The following is a 26,545-nucleotide window of genomic DNA, read 5'->3' on the forward strand; positions in this document are numbered from 1 at the left end:
CCAGCAAGGATACATACTAAGGGAAAACTATTCCATTAAAAATATTTCGATAAACTACCTTCCCCTGTTAAATATACACATACTTCTTTAAAATTGGGGGAGAAGTAAATTGATCATTTAGAAGGCAAGTTATTAAACTGAAATCACTTTTGAGATTTTTCTAAATGACAAATTAGAGACATCATCCAAACATCTATGGGTCCAAAAACTCTTCTTCCCCCTCAACAGCTTTACCTCTAAAAGGCATCAAATATTAAAGGTAACAAAAATAGTAGAATACTGCTTGACAAAACAGCCCCTTTATTAATAATCCAATTGACTAGAAAGACAAATGACTAGAAAACGTCATGTCTAAAGGGAACATGACCCACCTATGACCCACCTATTTTAAATACGGGAAATCAAAGAGCTGGGAAGAATCACTACTTAGAAATAACTACACATACATGATCTTTTATATGCATCCCCCTGTAAGAGGAGATTCTCTAGGTTGAAAAAATAATTTTCTGGTCTCAATTTATCCATTTGAGCTCAACATTTCACCAGGCCAGCAGGAAACAAGATTTGAGTTGAAAATTCTCTTTTATCTGCCACCTCCAACCCCTAAGCCCTCGCTCTTCTGTAAGGTAACAGATTCTTAAACTGTCAGTCAGAAATTACAGACATCCATTTTTTGGTCACTTTTGCTCTTTTCTTTATTTTTGGTGTTTTCTTTCTATTTGTAGTTTTAACCAATGCATTACTCGCAGAAGAAGTCAATATCCTGGAAAAAACAAAAACAAAAATGAACTGAATAGGCTAGGCTAAAAAACAGATGTAGATTCTGTATTTAAAATCATTTCTAATCAGAGAAATTTGAATTTCAAGTAAGTACAGGTTGATCTCAAAAAAATATGAAATAATTACCACTTTAAGTCAAAAACTGCTTACAATGAAGGTCTTCAAATGAACCTTTAATTTACGGTTATCTGACAGATTACAGCTTAATGCTAAGAAGTGATGACAACTGAGTCCCATTTGTGTAGGATGGGCTGTGTTTGAAGCACAGCAATTAGCTCCAGGAGAATCACTTCAAAACAAGCATCTTGCAAAGTAGCTCAGAAAGCATCTTTTATTTCTGTCCTGAGTTTACAGGACCCCAGGGCATTAGGAAGAGTATAATTTTATTTTATACATAAATAGAATCTATTTACCACAAAAATAGGACATTCAAAGATTGTTGTAGAATATTTTGATTTGATCAAAAACATGTGATAATTTTTTTCTCAGCCTATCTTTAGTGAAAACTGTCAGTAAGAGTCAGTTAGTACTGACTTTGTTTTCTTTCTTTGTTACATAGACTGCTTTGCAAGATAACTTGCATCTAACACAAAAGAGGTACTGTATTGTATACTTGAAATTTGCTGAAAGGGTAGATCTTAATGTTTTCACACACACACACACACACACACACACACACACACACACAAAGGTAACTATGTGAGGTGATGTATCTGTTAACTAGATTGATTGTGATGATCATTTCACAAGGTATATCAAAACATAATGTATGCATTAAATGTATATAATTTTTATCTGTCAATTATAACCCAATGAAGCTGAAAAAATAAAGAAAAAAGTTGAGACAAAAAAATAGTAAACTGAAATAAAACAAAAGGGGGTGGTACACAGAAAGTTTACTCATCTTTCAACGTTGACAATAGTTATAAATAGTCCCCCAAACCTCACTATCTCAGAAAAGTCGCCATTGAAAGCTGGGGTCTTTGTTCTATACATCTTGTAGGTTGCATGATGCATTTTTGACACAAGTCTACGTTGCCCCAAGATCTGAGTCCTTGTCTAGTCACTTTTGAGATGCTTACCGTGGTGGGAACTTCCTTGGTAGCTTCCTGGTACACACGCTGCTCCTTGACCAAGTTGCTGGGGAAATAACCCACGACTCCCATCTCGTCCTGGCCATCGCCATAAACCTAGGTGCCCAGAAGAATAGCAATCAGGAAAAAGCTGATGCTGAGTGTCTTCTGAGAAACCCGCAGGCATCCTCTTTGCTGATGGTGAAAATCATAGCTGCCAATACCTCCCTTTCACCCTGGGGTCCAGGGGGCTCTGCGGAAAATCCGAAGTTTACTTGGAGCACTAAGTTAACCCGCAGGAATTGTGCATCTACTCTTTAGTGGCCCAGCCTAATTTCACTACTTTAACATGACTTTATTTTATGCAGTCTTGTGAGTTGCCTGATATCTTTTTTGAACCCATAAATATATAAAGACAGTACATTTTTTAAAGTACTGTAGACGCTTATTTTAAATGATGCAAATTTCTCAGTTTTCAACAATTCAAATGAACAGACTTAAATGGATTTAAATTTAATCCTTCATTAATTTAGAACTCACCTTTACGGTTGCAGATGAGGACAGAAAATCAACCCTGCTTCATCCCTCCCCAGGGACCACCCCTGTATATTTTAACTGAAAAATGCTGATTCTTTGGAATTAATGAGGGTGCAACGTTTCCTGAAAGAATATTGATACTTAGACTCACTGCCAACACACATGCCTTCTACTTGGCAAATCTCAGACGTTTTCAGATAAGATTCAAATTCTTTGGGATGTACAAGCCCCCATGTATTTGACTCTTTTTTGCCAAAATATCACATTAACCTACATTTGGTTTTGTTATGAAATTGATCTTTCTTTCTTTAAAGTGCAATAATAGCAACTATACCTGAATTTTTGCATTTCCATCTACAATCGCTACATGGTTCTTAACAACTAGTATTCAGCATTAAAACAGGTTGAAGGTAGGTAATCAAGGAAAACTTAAGAGCAATATGTATCAACAGGTGTTCATTTTAAATTATCTCATCTTACACTGCCAGCCCAAAATTCTCCAGCTTCGTTTTCTTTTACCAGCTTTGAGTACACATAGATCTGCTGCCCTTTTTTAACATTAATGAATCTACAGTCCGGGGCATTATAATCTTCTTGAGCTCTAGCCAGAGAAATAGTATCTGGAAGAAAAAATAAATAAACGATTACATTTTAGGCTCCTGAATTTTATAACAGTAAAAGGCAGTGTATATTAGAAAAACTAGGAAATCAGAGTGACTGATAATTTCCAGTTTACAGCTGGTGTCTTTCCAAGAGAAAGCAGACAGCCAAGATATTAAAGCTGCAACAAAACTCAGCCAAGTGAATTCTCCATAGTAAGACACCAAAATGCAGACCAGAAGAAGCAAAGTTGATAACATACACATTGGAGAAGACTCACTTCAAAGTACAATTCAATTTTATGCTATTAGTGGATATATTTTCAATTATGTAATAGAAAGATAATGAAAAGCATAAAAAAATCCTTACAGACACACTCATCATCTGCACAGAGCTTCTTAGAAGCTAGACGGTCCATAAATATTCCATGCACAGCACATACAGCCACAAGACCCGGGAGGAAAAGTAACAATATTCTTGCCATCTTCCTTTTTTCTGTTTTAACTCGAACTCTTAGTGGAAGCGGGGACTGACTCCAGTGGTTCCTGCCTTTTATGTGAAAGCCAGACCTCTGGGTAAATACTCTGGCCAATTAGAAGGGCCTACCACCCCTCTGTTTTCATAGCAAGCTACCCGGTTTCAGGAGCTATTTAGCATCTGATTTTCCAAACAGAGTCAAACTCTGTGTCTTTCTACACACAGATAATATCCAAAATGGTCCACTATTGTTAATGCCGCTTTAGCAGGGGTTTATTGTATCAATCAGCAGGGCTTTGCTGAGAGGACTATGAGAATTTCAAACCATTTTTAGTTTTAACTCACTCCTAATTTTCTTTCAGCTTATGAGCAAAAACATACCAGCTGTAAGAGCTGTTGACAATGTGAGATCTATAGCACAAATAATTTTGATTTAAACAAATTCAGTTAATAAATCTGGATTTACATAATAGATAAATTAAGGATTCTTATGTTTATAAATCTTTCATGGTAGGATTCTTAGAAGGCATGTCTGTCCCAGGCCAAAGATGAATTCTAACATACTAGTTGATGCCACATTCAGACCCTACCAGTGGGGAAAGAGATGGGTGGGTTGGGAAAAATGGGCCAATCTTTCCCCTACCTGTTCTCTCTAAGACTTTTGCAATTCAGTCTCAAATGCTAAAGGGTGACAGGTCAAAGAGAAGAGAGTGAAAATATAAGTTTATGTTACCCCCAACTTCCTACTTGTGAGCATGTTTCCCACGGCTAGAGGAGCACTCCTAGAGGCACCAAAGTGGACCAGTACCTAGCTCCATCTATTCAGCAAATACTTACTGAGCACTTACTGTGCCAGGTATTGCTCTGGGCACTCAAGATATAGCAGTACATTTTTTAAAAGATTTTGGCCCCAAGCGTTGCTTTCTATTAGAAGAGAGAGACAGTAAGTTACTGCTTTTTATAGGGTGTTTGAGGCTGGCATCTCTCCCATAATGTGGCCCTTCCCCTGTTGTTACCCATTGCTTCTAGACTAGAGATCCCTGTCAGGATGCCTTCTCCACCTTGATTGATGATGTGACTTCAGAGCAGTGGCTTCTCCCCCAACCCCAAACTCGTAACCTCATAAAATGAGGGACAAGAACTTAACTTACTAAATAACTTGGTGCAAAACAATTTTCCAAGGGATAAATTGGTAAAGCAAAATATAATAAAAACTTTTTTTGTCTTGGGTGTATGTGTGTGTGTGTGTGATAGTTTTATTGCTTTGTTTGGGTGTGTCTGTGTGTGTATGTAAGAGTTTTGGTGTGGGTATGGGTGTGGGTATGTGTGGCTGTGTGTGTATGTGTGTGTGACTCTCAGGGGAGGATCTTTTATATAGCTGGCCCTGATTGGAAAGTTCGTTTTATTCAATACCTTCATTATAGACAAGGAAACTGAGGCACAGCAAATGCCAGAGTGGTCTTTTTGTTTTTCGTTGCTTTTTTTTTTTTTTTTTTGAGATAGAGTCTTGTTCTGTCTCCCAGGATGGAGTGCGCTGGCATGATCTCGGCTCACTGCACCCTCTGCCTCCAGGGTTCAAGCAATTCTCCTGCCTCAGCCTCCCGAGTAGCTGGGATGGCAGGTATGTACCATCATGCCCAGCTAATTTTTGTATTCTTAGTAGGGGCAGGGTTTCACCATGTTGGCCAGCCTGGTCTCAAACTCCTGACCTCAAGTGATCCGCCCTCCTCAGCCTCCCAAAATGCTGGGATTATAGGCATGAGCCACCGCACCTGTCCTAGAGTGGTCTTTTTGAACCATCCTATCTAAAGGTTACCAGAGGGATCATGGTTCGGTGCTGTTTCAGTTCATCACTGTCAACTTAGAATTGACAAATTAGAATAAATCATTTATTTCCTGTTTCACATCAAGGGAAGATTGAATTCGAAGTTATTTTTGAAAGCAGAATGCCTCTGCGACTTTTCCCCTATAGTCAATCTAAAGGTCTAAATTTCTAGGAAAACTAAAGCATTGATTAAATCTTCTTAATCCTGATCGTGCAGCTGTTTTATGGACTGTTCCAGTCTCAAACCAGCCCTCAGCATAGGAGAGTTAAAAGACAATTGTCATTTAAGAGGCACTTGAAGAAATGGGGACTGCAAAAACTCCCCATTGGGGAGCATATAGAGACCCTCCAAAGCAAAATAAAATGATTAAAAACAAAAAGCAAAATGTGACATTCAAACTATCACAACTTAGAAAATCAGGCTAATGCTAATGTGAAGCCATTATTGGACATTTGAAGGTGAAGAAATAAAGTAATGATTTAACCAAGCCTTCTGAGTGCAGCCTGCGAAAGCTTGTGATGTTCGGGCATTCTAAAGTGGCAGAGACCAGACGGAAGTTAGAGGCTTCTTGGTAAAATTGCATGCAAATAGGAGCTTGCAATAATTGAACTTGCAATAATTCAGCAAGTAGCTGTGTCTGGCAGTTATGCCCAAGACACTGGGGCCACTGGGGGTTCAGTAAGGGTTCTGGCCCCAGTTTGCATACTTGTTCCTCTAGATTGTCAGATGTATTCTCCAAACATTTAATCCCTAAATGACATTTTTCCCCTTCAGTTCCTAAATTAGATTCTCTGTCTGGAGTTCTTAAATGGAGGCCATGGTTCCTTTAGGATCTAAGCATGGACTCGGTGAAGTGCAGGCAACCTCCTTGTCATGGCCTAGAAGCTCCTGTAGGATCAGGCGCCTCTACCTCTGGGATTTCACCTCTTGCTCTCTCCTCTACTCGCTCTGTTCCTCCCATACCAGTTCTCTCTGTCTTTTGAAAACACTGAACTCATTTCTGCTTCAGGCACTCTGAACTTACTGCCTAGGATGCTTTTCCTCAGATACTAGCATTCAGGTCCCTGGCCAAGATGCCTCCATAGACACAACAATTTAAAAGAGCCACTTCAAACATTCCTCCACCCAATCCCTGTATCACGTGGCTGCAGTACACTGTCCTAAGGCACATATCATAGCTGACATGCCTGCTTTATTTACTTGGTGGTGGTTTGTCTTCCAACACTATAATGAAAGCTCCACAAGGCAGGGATCTTTGCTATCTTGTTCCTCACTCTGTCATTAGCACCTGGAAAAGATACTTGGCGTGCATTAAATAGGTATTCACTGAATGAATGCACAATTGCTCTGAAATTGTATGCATAGGGGTGTGTGTGTGTGTGTGTGTGTGTGTGTGTATGTATGCATGTATTTTTCCCCTGAGCAAAGTCCCTGGCTTTAAAAAGAGATTGATAACACCTCTAAGAGTCATTTAATAAATCATCAGGGTAGAAATTCTGAGGTCTTGCAACTTGCCACCAAAACATGGTCCCCAGAGCAGTAACTCTGACATCACTTTATAGAAATGAAGTTTCTCAGACCTCACCTCCGAGACACAATCTTAAATCTACATTTTAACAAGATACTCAAGTCACTTGTATGCACATTAACGTTGGAGAAGTACTATTCCCAGGCAAGTAAAATACTGTAATTTTAGCTCACATTCTTCATGAGGTCTTGGCTGGATATATTTTCAAGGGAAAACAAATGCCTGTTAAATACTCAAACAGAAGATACTATAAGGCTTAAAGTTTAAAATGGAGTTTTGAGTCTCCTGCAACTGAAGTAGGAGACCAGCAGAACTTGTTTTCTGGTCACAACCCTGCTGACCAGAACAGGATCTGGCCCAGGCAGCATAAAGTGAAGAAACCAGCAGGGACAAGGAGATGTCAAGGAAAGCGATCCTCAGCTGTCTTCATCGTTCATTAGCATAACCCACTCCCATAGTGCCATGACAGTTACAAATGCCACGGCAACAACCTGGAAGTTACTGCCGCTTTCCATGGCAATGACCCAGAAGTTACCACCCCTTTCCTAGAAAGTTCTAAATAATCTGCCCCTCAATTTGTATTGAGCCTCCCCTTAATTTGCATGTAACTAAAAGTGAGTTTAACTAGGTGTAAATGCAGTTGCCAAGAGCCAATACTTTGCCAACTCTGGGCACACTGTGTATGAATTAGCCCTGCTCTGCAAGAGGCAGTACTGTTTACCCAAAGACTGTTGTTTAACAACACCAGCTCACCCTTGAATTCTTTCCTGGGTGAAGCCAAGAACCCTCCTGGGCTAAGCCCCAAGCTTCAGGCCTGCCTGCCCTGCATCACAACCATTTCCAGATCTAACATTATCCTCTATTTATCAATATACTGCTTTTGAAAAACATCATTTGAGCCAATGATCTATTATACCCTACTTCATGAAAGTAGAAACCTGCTTTGTTAGTTCTTAACCTTGGGTGACAATGGAATCACCCTGTGGGGTGGGGTTATAAAAATATTGATGACTAGGCTTCATCCCTGGAGACTAATTGATCTGGGGTGTAGATTGAGCATAGGCATTTGAAAATGGGTACCAGATGATTCTAATATGCAGCCAAAGTTAAGAACCACTATATTAAATAACATCTACTCCCTTCAATCATTCCTCAAAACTCACATTCCCAAAGATGGGTGAGATAGGGAAGGTCAAAAGATCTTAGTTTGATCAAATCTTCTTTAAAGCATTGCTAACTCCTTTTTCCTTTCCCCTGCTCCCTATTGAAGGATTACTTTATAGAGTTTGATTGCACAGGAAAGATTTGGGAAAATAAGTGAATAGAATATATTGAAGTTAATGGGACTGGTGGAGAAGTGAGTTACACACAGGGGAAGGGGGAAAGCCAGGATGAACTCAACGTTGTTAAGACTGCAGAGACATTCTTATACATTCATAGTTTTTAACATAACTGTGTAGATATATCCAAAGGTAGACAGACTATATAAAATTCCCATGATGAAAGATGAGAAGCTGAGCAATCAGCAGGAGGCTAAAGAAACATGACAACTACATGCAACACAATCCTGGATTGGATTATTGAGCCATTATTGGAACATAAACAAAACTTGGATTGGATGATAACATGGGATTATTTCCTGTTTTATTTGAGACAAGGTCTCACTCTGTTGCCCAGACTGGAGTATAGTGGCATGATCACACATAATTGTAACCTCAACCTCCTGGACTTAAGCAATCCTCCTGCCTCAGCCTCCCCAGTAGTTGGGACTTTAGGCACACACAACCACATCGAGCTAATTTTTTTACTTTTTGTAGAGACAAGGTCTCACTGTTGCCCCAGCTGGTCTTACATGACCCTCCCACTTCAGCCTCCCAAACTGCTGTCATTACAGGCATGAGCCATTGCGCCCAGCCACAGTCCCTGGTTTTGATGGTCATATTGTGGTTATGCGGGAGGGTGGTCTTGTACTTAAGACACATATTGAAGTATCATGGAATAATGAGGAATCAGGTCAACGTAACCACAACCTCAAATAGCCCAGAAGCCTAGAAACATTGACGATTAATTTGAAGTGTTTATGAGAATTCTGTGTACTATTTCTGCAATTTTTATATAAATCAGAAATTGTATCAAACTAACTTATTACTCTTCTGCTTGAAATCTAACAGAACATATGCCCAGACTTGTATGTAAATGTTCATAGCCACTTTCTTAATAGCCTCAAATTGGAGAACCCAAATGCCCATTCATTGGTGGAACTGCTGGTATAGGCAACAATGGATACATTTCCAAAGCACTCTAGACAGGGCAAAACTGTTGGCACAGAAAGCAGATCAGTAGTTGACTAGCGTCAGGAGTAGGGGGAAATAGACTGACTGCAAAGGGGTACAAAGGAACTTTTGGGGGTGATGGAATGCTCTGTACTTAAAATTATTACATGACTATATACAATAGCCCAAACTCATCAAATGGAACACTAACATGGGTGAACTTTACTGTACGTAAATTCTAAACCACATTAAAAAATTCTCTAAAATAGTTCCCCATTTCACTCCGAGTATAAGCAAATCCTTAAGAAGACCTACATAACCCCTCTTACTATTCACCCCCCTCATTCTCACCCCAGGTGAGCCACCTTGACCTTTCTGCTCCAATACAGCCACTCAAAGCATGGCCAGGCCTGGGCATGGGATCAGTCTGTGAATTATATTCAGTTCTTAGAAAAGTACAGTATCCGAGAGTGAGCAGTTAGAAAATTTAGCAGCAATTGACATCATTGTAATATACAAAAGCATGGCCCATTTTCTAGTAATTCACTGTTAATATATTTTACAAAAGTACAGGAGCTTGACAACTGGGTTAAAAAAGTTACTCAGGAGAGTCAGACTAAATGTGGCAAAGTTATAGGAAAAATTTTTTCCCTCTTTATGTATGCATAAGAGTGATGTGATAATCTGTCTACATAAGTCTAAAAGTGGTCTTTCCATAAGTAGACAATAAAAATTCCAAGTGATAAAAGTTTTGTTCAAGGAGTAGTAAAACAGGAATACCAAAAAAAAGTACTGTTTTCTTTTTTGTTGTTGTTACTATCAGTATGTACCATACTTGTAAAAACAAATTGTCCACTTCTGGAGATACCCATGGTTTATTCAGCAGAGAACTGAATCGATAGGCTTAAATATAAATCAAAAGCTAAAGAAAACGGGCTTTGGAATTATTTGAACATTGGTGTTTAAGAATTACAAAGGCCGGGCGCGGTGGCTCAAGCCTGTAATCCCAGCACTTTGGGAGGCCGAGACCGGCGGATCACGAGGTCAGGAGATCGAGACCATCCTGGCTAACACGGTGAAACCCCGTCTCTACTACAAATACAAAAAAACTAGCCGGGCGAGGTGGCGGGCGCCTGTAGTCCCAGCTACTCAGGAGGCTGAGGCGGGAGAATGGCGTGAACCCGGGAGGCGGAGCTTGCAGTGAGCTGAGATCTGGCCACTGCACTCCAGCCTGGGCGACAGAGCGAGACTCCGTCTCAAAAAAAAAAAAAAGAATTACAAAGAAGCCGGGCGTGGTGGCTCACGCCTGTAATCCCAGCTCTCAGGGAGGCAGAGGCGGGAGGATAGCTTGAGCCCAGGAGTTCGAGACCTGCCTGGGTAATACAGCGAGACCCCGTTCTCCACAAAAAGGAAAAAAAAAAAGACAAAAAAAAAAAAAAAAAAGAATTACAAAGAAGTAGCAAACTTAGCACTCTTTATTAATCAGCCTATTTGTCTTAAGGGGGAAAAAAAAAACTACAGATCGTAAAATTTTTACCCCGGAGGTCTTTCACTAAAGAGGTTGGGTATTAACCTCAGAACAGTCCTGCCTCATGAAGGAAAGAGCATTAAATGAAGTTTGAAGACAGCATTCCCTTTCCGTTTTCTCAGTAAACAGTAAGCACAGCCTTTATTTAATACTGAATGAAGAAAACTTGTGGAATCCCTACTACCAGCAAAATAATATATTCCTTTCTTAAAAGGATACAAAGATCAAATTTAGATCCCGCCTAGGTCTCATTTTCTTCTAATACCCAGAACAATCATTATTACCATTAATACAATAGTCATCTACTAACTTCTGTGATCTAATTCTACTTAACTTTTATTAAAATGGTTCAATGATGTTGTATCATTAGCTCCACCAAAATAACACTAGAAAATCATCCTATTATACAATTTTATAAACCTTAAGTGTGCTCTAGACCAGAACAGTCATCTGATGATAGGGCAATGGGTCAATAAAGAAAGCATTATATACACAGAATACAAAGTTTATTGTACAAAATTAAGGTCTTTGTATTTCATAGTTCACCAAGGCTAAAGAAACACTGGATAATTTAAGTCCTTCACAAAAATTTCACTTTTACTCCCCCTAATCTCTAACTATTAAAATGACCCAGGCAAATGTTATCAAAACAAACACTATAAATAACACCAAGTCCTTTAAAGACGACTGTCCCAAATGTTATTTCTTGGCATAGGTGATCTTCATAGCATGGGACGGTGTGATCTTAAATCCCTGTAAAGCATCCCTGGCAGCTCCAGCCTGCCCATCATTTTCAAATTCAACAAAAGCAATGTCATGCCTCCCTGGTACCAGACGTACTTCCTTGAAGCCAGGGAACCTATAAAGAAAAAAACCAATTCACGTATACAGCAAGTACATAAATGTTGGCTTTGTGTTAAAATTTGTTAAGCAACTTCCTAATACTAGTCCAAGAAAAATAACCATATCCTAACCAAGAATACTGAGTAGATGGAAGAGCCTAAAATATAATTGACACCAATGGAGGAACTACAAGAATAAACTAATTCTATTTTATATTATATCAAAGCTTTGTTATTATATCAATTAGAGTTAAGAATTCAAACATTAGAGGAAATTTAGCTCTTTATTTGCTAAATCGGCAAATTGGCTCCAATTCATGATTCATCCCAGACCAAATCAATGAACCTGTAAGGAATTACTGCTGTGTGATCAATGGCTTCAACCCATGGAAGTGCTACTTGTCCTGTGAGGAAGCTCTCAGAAAACAGACTTATTTATGAAAAAACTTACTGATTAAACAGCATGGATAACATCATCTCATTAGTCTCTTCCGGTAAGTTATTAAGGAATAAAATATAGTTTGGAGGGTAATCAGGGACCTATTAAAAAGTAAAAAGGCAAAGTTAGCTTGTAAGTTTAAACAGCATCGTAAGCTAGGCACGTGAAATCTTACTATATCAAACAATAAAACTGAAAAACAACGACACTGGAGAAATAAATCAAAACCTTACAGTAACTAAGCAAGGCAGACATTCAAGTCAAGACATTAAAGGTTTGGAAAATTACAAATCTCTTAAGTGTTTAACAGTATATGAAACAATTATGTTTTACACATCTGGAGGTGAGTCGTGATTGGAGAATTTTGTCACCTGGATAACATAATCAAAGATCTTAACAAAATTACAGATGGCCAGCAATGTCACCCCTCCATAGCTGGTTACCAAACTCAATATCAGATACTTGATTCCTCTTTACTATTACTACTTCCCAGCATATTAAATCCAAAAAAAGAAAAAAACACAAAAACGGAACTAGAATGATTACCACTGAGAACTACTGCTTAGGGACTTTTAATGCACTTATTTTTGGCAAGTAAATGAGATATGCACAGCATCTAGTTACATACAAACAGGCAGTAACAAACAGTTTATTAGATATTACTCATTTGATATCCCATCCAGAGGTTATGGGGCACCAGAGAAAGGGTCTTTCTTGTATATAAGAAAAGAGCTCTGTCTTCAGGCTGCTTTCATTAAAGAGAAAATAGCAAGTGTAAAAAACAATTAGCGAACAACTCAAGGCTTAGAGGATTAAGTGCTGGCATTTGTGAACTGGACTATAAATGCTGAGGAGATGAAAAATCCAAGTAACTTAAAACAAGAGGAGAAAAACCTCAGTGGTACAGAGAATTCTATGGATTTAAGGATCTCGCCAGACTCCAGCATCTGAAAACAAAAGTATGAAACCATCAGCACATTACTGAGGCTTTCTCTTTGAGGTACATCGTGGGGAGATTTAATACGGAGTTTCCAAAACATTTGTACAAGGAGGCTTAAAAAAAAAAAGCTGAAATTTATTTGTGTTCAGGAAGTGCAAAGGTAACTATAAAACCACATGCCCAAAGAGTGTGTGAGTCTCCAGAAAACACTAGCGTTTCAACCAACTGGAATGGAAAAGAGCCCCTGACCCTGCCAGTTAACCCTCACCCATGCAACTGTGGAAAGCTTTAGGTACTGTAGGGAAAACAAAAATGTGTGCTCCCAGCCCTCGCAGAGTTTAAAGTCTATCATTTTGATTCTGTCACTGATTCATTATGGAAAACAAGAAATAAAGTCAGGTGTTGTTTTCTCCCTCTAAAAAGGATTAAAATGTTCTTTAGGAGTGAGCTTTTACATTACAGTGGAGATAATTTAACGCACTATGTCTTGTAGATGAAATCATTTTGTTTTTGGAGACATGCAAATTGTTGTATACCACTATTGTAATTTTTACAATCTTATTTCAAGGTAAGCACGACAAATGAAAAAAAATTACCTGAGGATTTGGTGTTGTATTTCCTTGGGTATTAGCTGAATTTGGAGTTCCCTAAGCAAAAGAAATAGGGAGAGTTTAAATATCCGATCCCTCCAAAAAGGCAGCAGGTATTTATATTTATAAATACTGCATTAAAAATAACGTTAATTCCAACAGATATCCTTCTTATTCCATCTAATTTTACTTTAAGAATTTATATCTTAACACTGACTCAAACATTCATGTTCTTAATTTGTCGGTTATTTTTGTTAAGGCTAGCCCTAAACTTTAAATAGTATATTATAAAATTTAACCTCTTAGCTTTAAAATTATGAATAAATACATAACAGAAAACCAAGGTCTAGTCTTACTTTTAAAACCAGCTGGACATAAGTCATTTAGTAAAACTGACTTTTAATCACTTTCAATCCAGAAGTAATTACTTTTTGGTAAATTTCACTTTTTTTTTTTGAGATGGAGTCTTGCTCTTGTCGCCCAGGCTGAAGTGCAACGGCGTAATCTTGCCTCACTGCCACCTCTGCCTCCTGGGTTCAAGCGATTCTCCTGCTTCAGCCTCCTGAGTAGTTGGGATTACAGGAATCCACCACCACAGTCAGCTAATTATTTGTATTTTTAGTACAGACGGGGTTTCACCATGTTGGCCAGGCTGGTCTTGAACTCCTGACCTCAGATGATCCACCCACCTCAGCCTCCCAAAGTGCTGAGATTATAGCAATGAGCCACCATGGCGCCCAGCAGTTAATTTCACTTTTATCTGGTATTTCAAATTATATTTTGTATTACTGAATTATTCAAAGAAAGACACTTTGAGTGAAGTACTCATGATTAAAAATAATAACTACAGTATTATTTATAGGCAGCAAAACTTGAGAAATAAACCAAAAGGTATTAACATATTTTAGAGAATGATGGAATTAAATGCCATGCAAATTTAAAATTGTTTAATATAAATCTGCATATGTTAAGGTTTATATTTTGTTTCTTAATACTGAATTTTAGAAGTCAACCATTCTAGCTTCTTAAAACCACCTTTTAAACACACATTTATGCACATATACAGACAAGCCTAAGATCATTCTTCACCTGTAAGACAAGCATCTATCAAGTTTTTAACATCAAGACAAACAGGAACTTTTTTGGTCTATCTTACCTGGCCAGGCTTTTTGTTTGCGGTTGTTGCAGTCTGTTCCACAGTTTTGGCTTTTTTCTTTTCTTTCTTCTTTTCTTTGTCAGCAAAAGTTCCACGCATTTTAGATATTATATCCGAATCTGTTTTTGCATACTGTATTCGCTGTTTTAATTATTTGAAAACAGGTTACTTCTCAGGCTGAAGGATGTTTACACTAGTCATTAATATTCCAAATTTCATTACGCAAATACACTACAAGCTAATTTTAAACACATCCTTAAAGAAATCTGTCAAAATATACTGAGTGCCAAATGGAAATAAACTGTGGGATATAATTCATAATTTAGACAAAGTTAGATTCAAGTGTGTTTATTAGATTAAAAAACCCATACATTTTCGTGTAAGAAACATAGGACTTTTTGAAATATCTGTGCCGCGGCTTCTCTCCATTTAATCGAAGAACAGAGAAAACTGCATTGAAGTGTTAAAGGGACAAATGAGTGGGCTCCACCAGCGGGCTTTGGAATCCAGAACTGTTCAAATCTCCTCGGTGCCTGGGAATCCGGCTCAAGACCAGCTATTCTAATCCAGAGGTTTTCAACAAACAACATATAAAACAAGCAAAAGCAAAACTGCTCAGCTTGACATAGAACTGGGCTCCAGAGTCCAGTGGAGGCCAAATGCCTTTTTCTCTCCAAACCTACCCGCACCCCACAGTCACGGAGGGAGCACCCGGGGATGCAATTTGAGGGAGCTTGGGAAAAAGAAAGAAAATCACTGTTCTAGACTAATCCTGTTTTACAGACAGAACAGGCCACAGAACGCTAGAGCTAGTGCGGCAGAGCCCCCACAGAACAACTTTTCTGGCAGAAAATTAGATGGAAAATTTCTTTCAAACCATTTTTAATAAGTTTATTTGAATTTTCTTTTCATTTTTCAGAATTCTAAACATCATAAATTTGGGGCCTTAAATATAACTTTTTTGCATGGTAACTTTTTGGATGTACTGCTCTGAGTTGTAACACTTGTATAGATTAATGTATCTACCACCACAAACAGGACATAGGGCAGTTCTATCACCTAAAAATCCCCTCATGCTTCCCCTTTGTTACCCCATCCCTCCTCTTCCAAACACTCATCTGTTCTCTGTCCCTGCTGCCCTTTCCAGAATGTCACACAGATAGGATCATACATCACGTAACCCAGAGGCTGCCTTCCTTCACTTGGCATAATGCCTTTGAGATTCATCTATGCCGCTGCATTTAACAGCAAGTAGTATTTCATTGTATTGATGTACCAATTTGTTTTACATCATCCAATGAAGGATATTTGGTTTATAGTTTTTGGCAATTATGAATAAAGCTGCTATAAGCACGTGTGTTTAAAAAAACAGATGCACAAAGAACAAAAACAACAACAACAAAAAATGCATTGGAGAGTTGCCTTCCCCTTACCAGTGACTCTCAATAGAAGCTACAACGTGTCAATCAGCTGTGGGATGTGTCATATGGAACCTTACTTCCAACAGTTAAAGTACAGAAGACTGGGAATGACTTTACTTTGGATCTATCACCTTTACGTGAAGTGACTTTAACAGTGGAAACAACTTACCAAATTTTAAAATGTTTTAAAAGAAAGCAAAAGAATGAAATCACAGACAGTGTGACTGGACCACTTGCATATGCCTTCCATGCCGGCACCAAGAGGCACCTGTTACAACAGGGAAAGGTTCAAAAACTTGTCCAGGATAGTATTTCATCAATTATAGTTTGCATTCCAAATGCCTGGAAAGCAGGTAAAAGTTCTGATGTAGTAGGTCTGGGCGAACCTGGGATTCTGCACTTTTAACAAGCACAAAGGTGGTAATGTTATTGGCATGGGGACCACACTTTGAGAAGCCCTGGCCTGAAGCATTATCACATAACTACACTCAGAGCCAATGAACTGTCTGAGTATTTCTGCCATGAGTTAAACTGCTATCTACATATGACTATCTGTAATCTCCAACCTCCATTTCAAGCAAACTCTTCCTCCCTGGAGCTGAAAGAATTACTACCTCTCTGATCAAAATGCAATAATCCTACAAATTACTGCTCTGTAGTCATCTGTACAAATTACTTTGTATAAAATAGGTACACAAAATTTTATTGCCTCATATAACAAGAATTTGATCTTGATCTGAAGAGAACAAGAAACATTTTAAAGTAGTGTGGATTAACAAAGCAGAGAATTTGTCAAAACCAAGATCAATTCTTCCTCTTCTTTTACTTAAGCTAGAGATGACTACACTGGGGAAACAAGAGGGGAAGGAGTAAGCCTAAACCCACAACTCAGAATCCCAGGCTCTTTCTGGCTGGTCTGGGCCGCTGTACCACAGTGGCTTTAAGTGTGCTTATCCCTGCGTGCAACTCTGCTAGTCTTGCCATCATCATCTAACCAAAAGGAGACAAGGTGAAGGGTTAGACTAACTTCTGACTTCGTCCTAAGGGTTCCCTCACAACTCCCTTGGCTCTGCAACCTTGTGCCTGACCTGAACTGATCTTGGGTGACCTGATTTGTCTGTCCTTATGACCGAGTCACCTGTGAAAATACCTGATCTCAGCTATAGCTCTTAGCTGGTTCATTTAAACCAGTGGTTCTCAACCAGAGGTGATTTTGTCTGCCAGTGCACAACTGGCACTAGCTGGAGACATTACTCATTGTTATGCTACTGGCACCCTGTGGGTAGAGGCCAGGGATACTGTTAAACAACCTGTAATGAACAAGACAGCCCCCTGCAACAAAGAATCATTCATTTCAAAACGTCCAAAGTGACAGGATTGAGAAACTCTAGTCTAGACTAAATACCTGTTAGAGATAAAAATCTAACCACAACTTAGAGAAGGGCAAGATTTACTTATGCCAAAGTTTTCATGACGAAGCCCTTAGGAAGACGGTTCTATTTTACTAAGGTACTTTCGGCATTAATTAAATGCCCTTGAATCAGAGAGTAATTCTGTTCTGAGTTCCAAGTTATAGCAAATTTTGTTCATTTCTGATCTGGTATGTTGGAGTTAAAACAGAAGAGCAACTAAAACCACAATAAGACATAAACAAGACAGCCCAAAAAACTCTATTTCCCCTCTTCTAAGATGCTGGAGATTTGGCAGTTATCTGTTACCTTTCTGTAGGAAAAGAATGGACCTCCCAAAATGCTTCAATACAATAATCAATCTAATACACTTTTCCCACTCATTTTAAAAAATAATTAGTTGGCAAGGTGAAGCTGGTGCCCAACACAGCAAACAATTTCCTTTTCTGTATCTGAGTAACAGACACATGCAAACTTGTCATCTCCACTTAGCAAAATAGCTCTAAACCCTCCATGGGAAGAAACTTTCTTTCAAGTTAAAATGTTTAAGTTAAAGTAATTTTAGATGTAAGCTAAAACCCAGACCCTATGCTGCTGCCAACTGAGATCTCAATTATGGTGTTTCTTCATACTACTACGCGAGACCCATTGGTTTCAGGCAACACCAATTTACTAAACATTAGATTACACAGGTACTGTCCCACAGTTTCCTGGGATAGGCCTGTCCACAAAAATGGTGTCTAGTCAGCTGGGAAGTGATGGGAAAAGAAGAGCTGGATAGAGAATGAGAAGAATTTGCTCTAGTAACAGAAAAAAAGGTGCTCAGTCCTGAATTAAACATCGTGGTATAAAACAGCAGTCCTTGATCCTGACTAACACAGTGAAACCCCATCTCTACTAAAAATACAAAAAATTAGCCAGGCATAGTGGTAGGCGCCTGTAGTCCCAGCTACTTGGAAGGCTGAGGCAGGAGACTGGCGTGAACCCGAGAGGTGGAGCTTGCAGTGAACTGAGACCACGTCACTGCACTCCAGCCTGGGCGGCAGAGCAAGACTCCGTCTCAAATAATAATAATAATAATAATAATAAATAAATAAATAAATAAATACAAACAGGAGTCCTCACATTACTGTCTGTAGCGAACACTGCCTGTTCTTATCTGTGACTGCTCTTCCTGCTATAAAAGCAGAGCTGAGTAGTAGTTGCAACACAGATTATCTGGCTTGCAAAGTGTAACGTATTTACTATCTGGTCCTTTACGGAAAGTTTGCTGACCTGTAATACAGAAAAAAAAAAAAAAAAAAAAAATCACAATACTAGCTGTTGGATTAGTTGTCAACTCCTGATGCTGCCACTGGTTATATTACTATAACCTAGATGAACAATTAAACTTTCTGTGCCTGGTTCTTCATCTGTAAAATGAAGGGATTAGATCAGTGGTCTGTACCACAGTCTGAGCCAAACCCTGCCCATGGCCTGCATGGCCTACATGAACTTTTTTTGATAATGTTAAAGGGTTGTTAAAAAACATAAGCACATAAAAGAATAGGTAACAGAAACCACATATGGCCTACAAAGCCTAAAGTATTAGGTACTTCTTTACAGTTTTTGCTGATGCCTGCATTAGACCAAAGAATCAATTTGTTTACACTTCAGAGGTGGTAAAACTGACTACACGCACAGAGCCAGTTAATAGTACAACCAGAATGAAGACCCAGCTCCTCTAAACCCTGGTCTCTGGCTCTTTGTCCAACACTCCTTCACATCACATTCTAATCACAGAACAAAAGCAGTTTGGAATCCACACCCAAGGTACAGTATATTCCCTCAGACATAGAGAACCCCTTGCTTCACACTGTGTGGTCACCGTTATCTGATCCTCTACATCTCTGATTTACATCAAGGGCCTCCTGAGTTTCCCACTTCCTTTCTGTCCCTCCCACAATGCGACCTTCATCCAGCAGCTAGATGTGAATCTCATTATGACATTCCTGAGTTTAAAACTCTCCATGCATAACCATTTCATTTCCATTGTTATTCCTAAAACCTATGAGTTTAAACCTATCATTTTTCTTTAGATCACTGTTTCATCTAGACTGTGTAGCTTCTGACATATAGTATTTCACTATAGCATTTTCTAAAACTTCAGACTGAATTTCCTCTTTAGCTCTTGACTTTTGTAATGTTTTACAAGTTTACAAACAGGTTTCTTTTCAAGTATTCCAGGTTATTACTAATTTCTAACTTTTTGAGATAAGACTATTGCCCAGACTGCCATTATTTTTTAAAATATTCTACATCTCAATGTATTTTGTTTTCAGCCATCTTAACCATCATAAATTAAACTCTACTGCTATTGTTTTTCTATAAAAACACATAAACCCAAACACATGTAATTAAAAGCAGAAAGCAACAGCCAGTTTCAAGCATATTTACAAATCTACTGTACCATCAATATCATTAATTTCTTGATTAAAGTGAAATAATGGAATTGGCTTACCATTGGTTTACCATAAAATGGAAATCCTTGTAACTGTCTCAAAGCGTTCGTGGATGAGCCCAGTTCCTTAAATATGACAAAGGCCTGCCCCCTCATCTTCATGGTCTTTAAAGCCACAATGTCCACCACATGACCGAACTGAGAAAACAGGGCATACAGGGATCTCTTCAATTCTGTCCAAATTAGAAAAGAAACAAGTCATTGGTAATAAGATAATGACAAGAGTCTTCATAAAATGATACTGCATTGAGTTGCCTCTCCACCATTCACTTATTTATAGTTATATATATTTAATGTTTATAAAAACATATACTATTCCCATTGGCTACATGTAATTTTAAAAGTCAGATGAAACCATTATATCTATGAGTAGAAACAGACTGTACACACTGTCAATTCCTACCTATTTTTGTTTTTTAAAAGCCTTCAAATCCCTATAGGAAATGGGATAAATCATTATTTCAGGCACTAAGATGACGACGTGAGAGGTTTTGAGGCAACACAATTTTTAAGACAGTAGTAAATAAACACATTTTAGTAGTGAACAAGTATTTTAAAAAGCACTTACCTTCCTTTTTAATTTTGTCATTCATATTGTTGATATAAATAGTATGATTTGGTCTGATATCCATGTTTGTGTTAAATTCTTCAGAAGGAGACAGTAAAAACTCTGTTATAAAAAGGAAGGAGTAAATTATACTGGACTGTGGCATAAGGACACAACACAAGAATTATTAACCCTTCACTTCTCTTTCAATCCCAATTGTCAGAAAATGTCAGTTTGGCTGAAGCCTTTAGTGTACCTCCAGCACCTACTAGCCCTCCTTTTCATACAAAAGGAGAAGAGTTTCTCATGCTCAAAACTTGGAGCACCAATACCTAGCCAGATTTTAGTAACACCATTTAATTCAACACATTTATTTTCACACTTACTTTTCACTTATGACAAGTAATATTTTCTTTCCACCTCCTAATTTTAAAATGCAGATTTGAAGAAAAATGACATAGTAGTAAATGTACATCCAGTGAAAATCATAAGGTTAGACATTAATGGAGTTTGCCAACTACTTCTTGGGTGCACTTACAAAGTCCTTCCATACCTATTACTTAATTTGTATACAGCATCACCAAGCTATCTGGACTCCAAGGTTACCTCTAACCGACTTGAAAGAAAGGAGCTCAATGACAGCAGTGTGGCATGACCCTTAAACTCAGATTCTAGTACCAGCCAGATGTGAATTCAAATCCTATTTATGCTTCTTATTAGCTGTTTGCCTGAGGGAAGTTCCTTAATCTGTCAGGTCCTCATCAGTAAAATGAGAATGGTAACAGAACCTACCCAATCGAACTCAGAAGACTAAATGAGTTCTAGCACAGTTTTGCATCAGCGGTAAGCACTTAGAGTAGCTATTATTAACAGCTATTACCAGTTAAGGAACGTGCCTAAGGTCACACAGCTAATAAGCACTAGGCCTGGAAATTCAGCCCTTGCTTTCTCCTCTACACTTCTCTTCCTCGTCTACCACATTATTGCATTTTTTTACGTGGGTTTTACTTGCAAATTGTGAACTTGCTTGATTTCCTCGTGTGCCCCACATATTCCTTTATCTCACAAATATTTACAGAGCATCCACTGTACGTGAACAGCATTGGATGACTGACAAGGGAAGAGCCTACAAGCAGGGGCTGCACTTGTGCAGGTAACAGGTAAAACGTAACGCTTCTCCAAGCCTTGGGACCCCCTAAATCGAAATCTGGAGAAGCGGCAAGGGTCACAAAGGAGACGACGAAAGGGAAGTGACTGAGGCAGAGGTCAAACTGAAGGTAGGGGGACAAAGGGGAGGCTCTTGCGGGGTTTCATGCGAGGTTCGACCGTGGGCTGGATTGTTACAGGGGCACCCTCAATTACCCGCCACCACCAAAAGGGAACCGCTGGAAGACACCTGAAAGCGCAATGAACTGTCAACGCCTCGCACAAGCAGACGGACATTATCCTTTACTTTCTAAGCGCAAGCCTCCCGCCTCTCCAGACACAAGCACCTTCGCCCCAGGCCCCCTAACGAAGTCCAAGGGAGCTGCCACGCGATGCCCGGCCCCAGAGTCAGTCTCCCATCTCTTCCTCGCCCCCGGCCTACCCGGGTACTCCGAGATCCAAACCCGGGCCAAACGCGTCCCCACCCCAGCTTCGCGCTTCGTCCGCTCCCAGCTGCAACAGGGGAGAAAAGGGCCGAGGAGCCAGGAAAACCGAAACAGCGAGGTAAAACGTGCACGAACTCACCTAAGGCCTACGCCGTCTCCCGTAAGAACCAAAAGCAGGAAACGGAGCCAGGCACCGGAAGTGACGTTGCCACGCTCCTCAATCGAGCGCCCACAAGTCTACAAGCCGAGCGCAGAGCAGATCGATGCTTCCGGGTCTCTGGCGGCCCGGGCTGGTAATCTCTTTGCGCGTGCGTATGCCCTGCGGGCAGGAGAAGAGTCCGGAAATGGAAATGGCGAAAGGGACGGGGTTTGTGGGGACCATGCTGCGAGGGAATAGGGAAGAAGAGTGAGTCATTTCCCTTACCACGACCTTGCGAAGCTTTACCCCGCGCAAGAATGCCTTCCGCCTTTACAAATCCTATGTAATTTTACAGGCTGTGCCCCTCATGCTACGTACGGGGCAGTTCTGGTTTCGCCCTTCTTTGGGCTCTGGCTGCCCCGGTTCAAAATCACCTTTAGGATAGCCGATTCCTCCTGCCTCCAAGTCTCCTCTGATTCCTGGGGCTCTGCAGGAACTGTCCTCCAACACTCTGCTGATGAACTTGAATCTCAGAGGCTACCCAGTTTGAGGGCCCAGGGCAGACAGAACTGGTGTCTGCCCAATTCTCATCTCTCACCAGATAAGGCAACCATGCTGAGTAGAACCCAGTCATCTCGTAAAAATAATTCGCTACCACCCTTCCCACTCTTTTCTTCCCACAAAAAGTCTAGATTTTTCTAGGGTAATCTAACGAGTTAGTATTTATGCCAAGCTGAATGGGAATTCCCAAAAAAATTCCCATGCTTTCATTCGTTCATCCATTCATCAGATGTCTGTAAAGCATTACATGGAATATGAAATGGTTGTTAAGAGTCAAGTGGAACCTAATCTTGTACCCTCTGCTTAACTAATCTCTCTGATCTTCACTTTTTTCATCTGTAAAATAGGGATCCTAATAGTATCTCCTTTTAGTTGTTGTAAGCATTAAATGAGCTAAAATAAATGTAAAGTGGTTGGCACATTACCAGACACAAAATAAATGCTCAAAAATGTTATTTCTGAATTCTGGCTATAACTTGGTTATATTGGTGAGGCTCAAAAATGTTATTTCTGAGTTCTGGCTATAACTTGGTTATATTGGTGAGGCAGGTAGCTGTCAAATAAGTTGGTTTTATCAGCTGGGAATTTTTATTTTTAAAAAAACACCTAAAGTTACAACAACTTGAAAATAATATAAGCTTCTTCTTTTTTTTTTTTTTTCATTTTCAAGATGTACATTACTAAAAAATACAAAAATTTAGCCGGGTGTGGCGGCGGGTGTCTGTAGTCCCAGCTACCCAGGAGGCCGAGGCAGGAGAATGGTGCGAACCCGGGTGGCGGAGCTTGCAGCTTCTTAAGGGTGGGGATTTTGTCTGCTCTGTTCACTCAAGTACCCTTGGTAATGAGAATAGTGACTGATAATTAATATGTATTGGATAAATGGATGAATGACATGGAAAACTAGGCAACAGTAAACAAATATGCTTTGAACATGCAGATGAGTGTAGAAAATGTTAAGGGATCACAGAAAAACATCCTTTTATTATATAGATCTAGTACTACAAGAAATGGCTGAGTGTAGTAGCTCACACCTGTAATCCCAGCATTTGCGGAGGCTGAAACAGGAGGACTGGTTGAGGCCAGGAGTTTGAAATCATCCTGGGCAACATAGTGAAATCTCATCTCTGAAATAAATAAATAAGTGAGAAGAAATAAATAAATGAGAAATTCCTATCTCAGTCAAAGAATTATATCTTTAACAAATTAAAAGAGAATATAAACTTAATATAAACAATTTCTAAATAACAAAGGACAAGCTGTTCTGCATATTAGTATGAGCATCTCAACAGTTAGTTCTATTTGTTGATAATGAGGATGGCTAAACTACTGAGAATAAACTATACTCTTTATTATATAAGGGGATCTAGCAAAGAGTTGATAACTGTTAAAAGAGAATAAGATGTGATTATGCAAAGACACTCCAACCTAGAAGAAAATACCACAGGAAACACAGAGGTCTGAAGACAGACTGCATATCATGTTCTATTAACAATTAAATTACAGCTATTGTACATTACACTGTGAGAAGCAAATCATCCATTGCCAACTCAGCTGCAATGGTCTGCATGCACTTTTCCAGGTTCTTCTAAAAAGAGCCAGTGCACTGTCCTTGGGCAGTCACTCTGTGCATTCCAATAACCTGTTAATGATTCTTAGTGGTTTCCTGAATGATCTGAGAAACCAGTAATTGAAAACAGTACAGGAAGGGAATGATAGGGATCGAGTAGCTTTTCTGGTTTTGTGAGAAACCTTGCATAGCCTGGTTATATAACTATATTAAGAATATTATAGCAGCTAAACTATGGTCACATGTACTGTAAAACGTCATCACTTTATAACCAGATCCACTTCTTGAGGGTCAGATCAAGAATCAGATGTCCAAAACTCACATTTTTAAAAACTAGAAGGGCAAATGAGTTTTGTTAGTTCTGCTCAGTCTGTTCTTTCATATTTGGGTTAGGCATCATGATTTACTTTCCTGTGAAACAGGTTTTTTTTAATCGAGAGAAACAAGAAGGCAGTGCCATAACCACCCTATCCAAGTGTCATGTATCTGCAGATGATAAAACTCGCTTATTTTCGGAGTAGCAGAAAAATTACTACAAACAGTAGGGAATAAAACTGTGCCAAGATGTCTAAATTATAAGGATGATAACTGAGGTGTCTCTTAGTGACTCCGAATACACATATATTTTCTACCTTATCTGCACCTGTTTTATGTTTCTCATTAAATGTTTTTGGTATCCTGCTGCAGTAGTTTTGAGGAGCCATGTATAAAGGAAAATGCATCATAAAACTGGTGGATAAATTTTGTCTTATTTATGTTAGATAGAGCCACAAAATGTATGGCAATTCGTCTGTATCTTCTTTCTTCCCCCAGATGGTGATTACATTAAGAAATTTATCTAGAGTGAAATTATTTTCACAACAAGCATTAAACAAATCTAGGCATTATTGTTGAGCATCAAATCAGGTTTATGTTTTCCTGGGAGGTTGGGACAATATTGACTGAAACTTCCTAAAAAGCACCACTCTCCCTCCCCCACTTCAGGGAGGAAATAATTTTGTGCAATTAATTTTCTTTCATTTTACTTCTTACTATTTCATTCTTTGTGGATACAGTCCTGTTTTTAGGAATGAAAAAAACCCAAATATGACTATCGCCTCTGATGTGTACTACTGTATTAATGTTAAGAATAGTGTGTCTTTCACATGCACCAAAATACCCTCTCCCCAGAATGGGTGATATCTCAGATAGGTCATGAGAATGTGCGCGTTCCATAAAGTTTGGAAATAGTAGTTTTTCTTTGAGGACCTGATCATTAATCCAAAAGAAGTGTGGGGAAAACCTGAACTTTTTTGGTGAACTTTTTGTGAAACGTGTAGGTTGTGCTCAGTATTGTATCACCTGCCCTCCCCTAAAGCCAGCTAAAGTAGCATCATACAACTGCCGTTCTCTTTGAGACTAGAAAATTAAGATTTCAGTCCCATGAGACGCCCGCATGAAATGAAATATTATGCACACACAACTTTTAAATATAGTGGGTTTTGATTCTCATATAATTAATCACTGTAAATTTTTTTGAGTCTTAAGCCTTAGGACAGTTTGGAAATACAAATTTTAAAAAGAACAGCTTAAAAAAAAAAAAAAGACTGCCAGGCCCTGACTGTAATTTCAAAAGTGATATATCATTGATTTCCTGGGCATTCCCCAGATATCTTAATCCAGTGCTGAGAAGCTGCATTTGTAGCAAACTCCCAGATGATGCTGATGCTGCTGGTCCCATACCGCATTTTGGGTAGCAAGAACCTAAACATTTCTTTTTTAAGAATGGTTGGGGCTAGGCGTGGTGGCTCGATTTGTAATCTCAGCACTTTGAGAGGCCAAGGCGGGTGGATCACGAGGTCAGGAGTTCGAGACCAGCCTGGCCAACACGGTAAAACCGTGTTTCTACTATAAATACAAAAATTAGCTGGGTGTGGGTGTAATCCCAGCTAGTCCTGAGGCAGGAGAATCACTTGAACCCAGGAGGCGGAGGTTGCAGTGAGCCAAGATCACGCCACTGCACTCCAGCCTGGGTGACAGAGCTAGACTCTATCTCGAAAAAAAAAAAGGAAAAAAAAAATGAATGGTTGGTAGGCCAGGCGTGGTGACTTATGCCTGTGGTCTTAGAGCTTTGGGAGGCTGAGGTGGGTGGCTCACTTGAGGTCAGGAGCTTGAGACTAGCCTGGCCAACATGGTGAAACCCCATCTCTACTGGAAAAAAAAAAAAAAAAAAAAAAAAAG

General features: G+C 39.2%; 2 protein-coding genes and 1 long non-coding RNA gene across 3 annotated transcripts in view; 1 reads left to right on the plus strand and 2 right to left on the minus strand.

Moving 5' to 3' along the window:
* Positions 1-283: 283 nt before the first annotated feature.
* On the minus strand, positions 284-4,917 carry OTOR (otoraplin). The gene is made up of 4 exons (XM_023217816.1): positions 3,360-4,917; positions 2,871-3,010; positions 1,863-1,970; positions 284-763 (listed from the first exon to the last, which is right to left on the minus strand). Exons 1-4 carry the CDS (start codon positions 3,472-3,474, stop codon positions 740-742), a joined length of 387 nt encoding a protein of 128 aa, XP_023073584.1. The 5' UTR covers positions 3,475-4,917; the 3' UTR covers positions 284-739.
* A 6,018-nt stretch (positions 4,918-10,935) lies between these two features.
* On the minus strand, positions 10,936-22,330 carry SNRPB2 (small nuclear ribonucleoprotein polypeptide B2). The gene is made up of 7 exons (XM_023217817.1): positions 22,198-22,330; positions 20,488-20,589; positions 19,920-20,092; positions 14,590-14,730; positions 13,440-13,490; positions 11,916-12,004; positions 10,936-11,481 (listed from the first exon to the last, which is right to left on the minus strand). The coding sequence occupies exons 2-7, from the start codon at positions 20,549-20,551 to the stop codon at positions 11,322-11,324; spliced, it is 678 nt and encodes a 225-aa protein (XP_023073585.1). The 5' UTR covers positions 20,552-20,589; positions 22,198-22,330; the 3' UTR covers positions 10,936-11,321.
* Positions 22,331-22,383: 53 nt separating this feature from the next.
* Positions 22,384-26,545, plus strand: part of LOC111546523 — a 12,387-nt gene continuing 8,225 nt past the window's right edge. Inside the window, exon 1 of the long non-coding RNA XR_002732797.1 lies at positions 22,384-22,464. This is a non-coding gene — a long non-coding RNA (uncharacterized LOC111546523). The remainder of the gene's footprint in view (positions 22,465-26,545) is intronic.

Source organism: Piliocolobus tephrosceles, chromosome 20 (genome assembly GCF_002776525.5).
Source record: "Piliocolobus tephrosceles isolate RC106 chromosome 20, ASM277652v3, whole genome shotgun sequence".
NCBI lineage: Eukaryota > Metazoa > Chordata > Mammalia > Primates > Cercopithecidae > Piliocolobus > Piliocolobus tephrosceles.